The 6,328-nt window shown below is 35.0% G+C and overlaps 1 protein-coding gene across 1 annotated transcript in view; it reads right to left on the bottom strand.

The window, feature by feature from the left end:
- Nucleotides 1-2,906: 2,906 nt before the first annotated feature.
- Nucleotides 2,907-6,328, bottom strand: part of HMCN1 (hemicentin 1) — a 563,772-nt gene continuing 560,350 nt past the window's right edge. Inside the window, exons 106-107 of the mRNA XM_088453882.1 lie at nucleotides 5,800-5,926; nucleotides 2,907-3,657 (exon numbers count right to left, since the gene is read on the bottom strand). Coding sequence (XP_088310008.1) covers nucleotides 3,291-3,657; nucleotides 5,800-5,926 — 494 coding nt within the window. The 3' untranslated portion in view covers nucleotides 2,907-3,290. The remainder of the gene's footprint in view (nucleotides 3,658-5,799; nucleotides 5,927-6,328) is intronic.

Genomic DNA, 6,328 nt, shown 5'->3' with positions numbered 1-6,328 from the left:
TAAAATTGTGAGAGCTAAAGTACCAACCAATCAGCTTCTAAGTTACATTTTTCAGACAGTGTTTGAACAATGACAGGAGCTGATTGGTTGTTACTTTATTTATCACAATTTTATCTCTCTTCGAGCTTTGATAAATACCCCCCAGTGTCCTGATTTGCAAATAGCAAATATTGGGCAGTATGTTGCCTGTTATTTTCTGCTATCTGTCCTTAGTGCTAGTTGTATAGTAACTGTATTCCTACAGGGAAAGGAGGTGTTGTTTTCCAATACATGTTTTACTATTTCCTTTTTTCTAATTAAGTAAAATTCAAACTTTTTTTTTATCTCAGCAATTCTTTGGGTAAGGGCGAAGGGTTAAATGTGCAGAATAATTTTACTATTGGAATATTTGTTATATAATGATGAGCTGTTTTAAGCAAAAATTTATAGTTATAGTTTTCTAATTGATTTATTAATTATTATTAGTAGTAGTAGTAGTAGTAGTAGTAGTAGTAGTAGTAGTAGTTGTAGTAGTATTACTTTGGTTGCAAAGTATTTCCCTTTACGCTTAAACATGATGTAGAATTATGTGCAACCATCTTAAAAGATTTTGGAGACATCTGGAAACAGCAACACTGTAACCCTTATGGTATCTACACAGGGCATGGTTCAGTCACTGACATCACTGTACACTGTGTTACTGTTGAGAAATACTCCACCCACTTTATTTTCTTTTTCTGATGACTAAGTGTCTTACATGACACCCAATGACTCCTTCTGATGATATAAAATATTGGTGCAGAGCAGATACTTTGTGTTTTTTCCTCGTCTTGTCAGCTCTTAGTTGCTTAATTGCCCAGTTTTTCTGCCAGTAAATCATAGTCTTGCTATTTTTCAGAACCTGTGGTTATAATCGGTCTTTAACTCTAAAAGCTACAATGAAACTTCCAAAGTACATCTTCTGCATAAACGCCATCAGACATTTATGGTTAATCCTTTGGGCACCAGACGTAAAGTGTTAGAAGGAGCTCAACTGAGATTACTTACTTACTCCTAATGAAACCAGTTTATTTGGTTAAACTTATATTTAACCTCTGAGACTCTAGTTAAAATGTTACCAGACTTTTCTCAGCAACAAATCATATTTTCTAGTTGTGAGACATTCTCTCATCAGTAATGGGTCAGGCCATAATTAGTTTCCGTCTGATAAATGTCTTGCACCATGTGCATCTATTTTAAGGAAGCAGACACGCATTTTGTTTGGACTGTCAAATTGTTTGCCATTACATAATATAGAGGACAGACTGAAATTATTTCTTAATGGCAGGGAAAGTGCCAAGCACAATTTAATTGGAAACGTAGACTAACTATAAAAGTGAAATCAAAGTGCAAAATAATTTGTTTATGTGTGTGTGCAATCATCTACAGTTTATCATACACCTAAAATATATACAATGCATATACATAGAATGGACATATCACTATCTGGAAAACTAGAGCATGAGCTTAAAACAAACAATACTGTGTATACTATATAACATATGTTGTGCCTCAGTTACAGAGCACTTGTGACATGTGCAACAGCAGCGCAGTAATTTATCTGATCTGTTTGGTGAACTATAATTGCTGATAACTTGTGGGACTTGCTTACTGCCATCTGTCACACTCTGCTGATAGTTGGACAGAATGCAAACTTATTGCATCTCTTTTTATATATCAAATGAAAATGCATATTTAGGTCACATATGGGGCCTGAGATTTACAGAAAGGCAGATAGTTGCTCAGGACCAATCACAGGGCACTATTACCAATGCATCCTAGCCCTCAGTAACCGTAAATACAAAATATTGCATGTATATATTAATAAAGTATTTTTATTATCCATCATCATTATCAAATCACGATTTTTGAAAGGTGAAATGTATGTATTTGTTCCTGTGACAAAAAATGTAAGGTTTACATGCTCAAATTTAACATAATTGGTTGTGTTAACATTAGGGATGTTATATAGACATAGAAAAAGAAGACTCTCTTTGGGGGGCACTCAATATGTATATAATATTAAAATGTAACTTTTAATAGTTATAAAGACTAAAATATAGGTTTACACACAAGACATATACAACATATAATATGCAAAATATGGTAAGGGGTACAGTACTGTATTCAACAGACCTGGGTCCTGAAAAAAGGGGGGTTAATTAGGCAGGTATAGATGCCACATAAATAGATTCTGGAATTTAAACAGTACTGTACGCCAAAATGCTAGATTGCAGTTGGGAGAAATTCAATAAGTGGACAAATTGCCGATGGAAGAAAACTGAGAATCATACACTAATAAGTGAGTAGATAAATCTAGGTGACGGCGAATATTGAAAAACAGTGTGTCAGTCCGTTTGATACCTCTAAATATGTAGAAACAAAATATTGTTACACTCATAAATGAGTAGATAAATCTGGGTGATGGCGAAAATTGAAAAAACAATGTATTAGTCCATCAAGTACTCATAGGTATATAGAGACAAAATATTGTTACTGTATATCAAAAAAACCTCCTAAGAAACGGCATGCACAGACAAATGGCTACAATGTCTCATCGCTCAGGGTAACTCTAGACATGCAGGGTTCTGTCAAAGATGTACATATACTAGTTATATCATAGTGAAAATTAGGGATGTGCAGGCTCGGATTCGTTCGGATTTTCCCGCTAAGTTTGAATTTTTCCCGGCAAAAATTGGATCTCAGAAAGAGGCAAAACGTCATCTTTCATGGACAAACATCATCATTCCTGGACAAAAGTCCATGAAAGATGATGTTTGTCCATGAAAGTTGACGTTTTGCCTATTTCTGAGACCTGATTTTTGGCGGGAAAAATCTGAATTTGGCGGGAAAATCTGAACTAATTTGAGCTTGCACATCCCTAGTTAACATCATAGCATTTAAACATAATATTAGAAGATCATTTCAAAACTTTATTTATTTTAGTGGAATAGCATATTGTGCTAAATATATAAAGGCAGCAAACAGCTATAATCCACATTTTAGCTGAGCTGTCAATACTTTCTTTTTATCTTAATAAATAACTGTTCAGTTTGTTTATTAAAACATATCTCTGACTACAACAAATGTACTTTTATGCAGGACAAGTTTGGCAACTTAATGAGTCTTTGGTTGTCTAAGCACAAACAGAAACGATTTTATAGATATTGTATTTTATTTATCACAATAGCATCCTACATAGGAAAGTCTTTCAAGTATTAAATTATAGAGTAGCAAAAGGCTTAAAAACAAGACTGACAAACACTTTATGCCTAGTAAGGATAGGGGGACACAGAGATATACACAATAAAAGTAGTCTGATATTCAATGGTGCGATCTATGCTATATGATAAAGCTTTCACTTTCATTCTATAGGTTTCTGGCTCTCTCAGGGGTCTAGTGGTAAAAACAACTCCTTTCATATTTTCTTCCCTTATAGAAAAGGGCAGCGTAGGATCTTCATCAATTATAAGGAATGTTGTTCTTGGATGTAATATGCCATCCTGTGTGTATGCAACCAAGCGGATTAAGTCTTGATTAGCAGCGATGCCAAATGGAAGCGAAACCAACTTGTACTGCAAGGCATATGGGCTGAGAGAACATTCCAAATCATTTGCTGCACAGTTCTTCAGACAATACCTGATAGAGGGCAGAGACAATGAAGATCATTAGTAGCAATGTCGCAGGTACTATATCAAAATTAAAAATACAATGAAATAACAAATGACTGCGAATAGGTAATAAAATAAATCCATCAACAAAGAACATAATTGTACCAAATTTGTTGAATAATTAAAATGTAATATAAATAACATGCACCCTATCATTATCATCACAACATTAATAATAAATAGATAGTGCTCTATGATTTCATCCCAATATACTTCACAATGTAAAATGTCTTCAGTGATCAAATGATTCTCTGCTACTGTTACAAATAATGCATCAGTAAATATAAACATCATATATGTGACTTATTAAGTGATTACGCCACTGATGAATGTTCATCCAAACATATCACATATTGTAATTATCTATCTTACTGCTTCAGGCACAGTTTGGGATGTAAATTAAAGAAAGCCTAATCAATTCATCTAAACATTTTCCTTAATGTTGCTGTTATGTTATAGATATGATGAAATGTACATGTCCACCTTAATATATCAGCAAAAGTTCCAAAGTAATTTCACACAAAGAATACAACAATAAATACTGGGAGTTATTAGGTACACCAGCCATTAAGTACACTGACTAGAGAAATGACACCATCTTGGCTACAACATTCCTCTTTAAAGAGATGACAACACTCCAAATCCACTCTCTACACCACTGCTCTCTACTCAACAGCTACAGTACAGTCCAGTTTTCAGCTGTGGGTGTGATGAGCACACTGTCATCCAGTCATTTCCCATTGAGAGGATAGTGATAGTAACATGATTTCATCCATATTGCTCCACTGCAGCACACAGGGCAATGCTGTATATTCCATCCCTTCCACAACCATGGACTGGCTATTCAGGCATTTTGTACTAGATCCCTGCTCTTTTTTTAGGTCTACAGGCATTTATGTATTTGTTGGATCTCTGTATGTGTGGAGCACCTACTATATGGGTATACTGTATCTGTTCTAAGATCACTTTTAATTAATTTACTTTTAATATATATTTTTATTGAGTTTATGATTTGTTTAATAAACACTTTATTTTATAAATGTTCTTATATCTTGAGGGAGCCATTAAGTATTTATATATTATTATCAGTGTGAAGTTTTGTTTTATCCCATGGATGGCATATATTTTGTCTTACTGCTGATCCACACATCTACATAATCATTCTTTTTGTTCCATCTCTCAGCATTTACTTAAGTATTGTTCCTATTATATTAGTGTTTTTTATGTAACAATGTTAAAGGCTGACTCCATCTAAACAATAATTTTGATCCAATACCCCTCTTCTCTCTGCAGTTATTGGGAACATTACCCCTGCAGTTCTGAGATGTCTTCTCCTGACATTAACAACCAGGAATAACTCAAGCTCAAAATGTGCTGTACACTGTATTAGTTTCCAATGCAGTTGCTGATTGGACAGAGCTTTATCTTTACATGTCCGAAAATGACACTCGTTTGTTTGAACTTCTGCTAATTATTAAGGAGACAAAAACCAATTCGGAGCAAGTGAGATAAGTTCTCCCCAATTGCAGGTGTCCCTAACATGTAGCCCTATCTGCTGGTTGGGGGTATGGGAGAATGTTAGGTAAGAAAAAAAAAATCTCAAGTTAAGTGGCTTTAGCTTTATTTCCAAGAACAGCCAAATATTATTTTATTTATTTCCAGTTATTTATATAGCGCACACATATATCGCAGCGCTTTACAGAGAATATTTGCCCATTCACATCAGTCCCTGCCCCAGTGGAGCTTACAATCTATATACCCTATCACATGTCCACGCACATACATACACCACTAGGGTTATTTTTTTTTGTTGGGAGCCAATTAACCTACCAGTATATTTTTGGATTGTGGGAGGAAACCGGAGCACCCGGAGGAAACCCACGCAAGCACAGGGAGAATATACAAACTCCACACAGGTAGGGCCGTGGTGGGAATGAACCCACGACCTCAGTGCTGTGAGGCAGTAATGCTAACCATTACACTGTCTGGCCAGGAAATATAAAGACAGATGGGAATTAAACTAGTTAGAATTTCCATTAATATATGTCAGGTACTGATCCCAAGAAAGTATTTTTCCAGCAAGATAAATGTATTATTAAATGTAGCATACCCAGAAGAAGGGTCCCGGAGGTAGCTTGGAGGACAAGGAGTGTCTATGCATTGGTGGCTTCCTCTCTTGTTGAAACACATCTGGTTCACACCACACTGAATGTTCTGTACAAGGCATTCATCAATATCTGTTGGTAAAAGGTTACATTAGACACTGCTTTTGAAAAAAAAAAAAAGGTTTTGCCTTTTGCTCTGACCCATAACTAATGTTGTTCCAAGAAATGAAACACATCACTGACACACCCTATATATGACCTCTTCACTCTGGCAATCATTTATTCTAAATTTCTGCATACAAAATAGAGGAAATAATAAATTCCGAACTGTGGTCAAAGTCTAAAATGGTTTTTAAAAAGTACATAATGTATTGTAGACTACTTTATTTGAAAGTGTTATATATTTTACAGCAAAGCTCCTGTTTAAATTATGGTCATTACACGGTAGAGAAAATTGTTAGGAGATTAATTTATTATTCTACTACTGCCAGGACCATATGAAGGATGGGGAATCAGGGCGATGGCCTCAGGCAT

Source organism: Taudactylus pleione, unplaced genomic scaffold (assembly GCF_031769625.1).
Source record: "Taudactylus pleione unplaced genomic scaffold, aTauple2 ptg000602l, whole genome shotgun sequence".
Lineage (NCBI taxonomy): Eukaryota > Metazoa > Chordata > Amphibia > Anura > Myobatrachidae > Taudactylus > Taudactylus pleione.
Note: the sequence above shows the minus strand (reverse complement) of the source record. Positions and strands in the feature narration are given on the sequence as shown.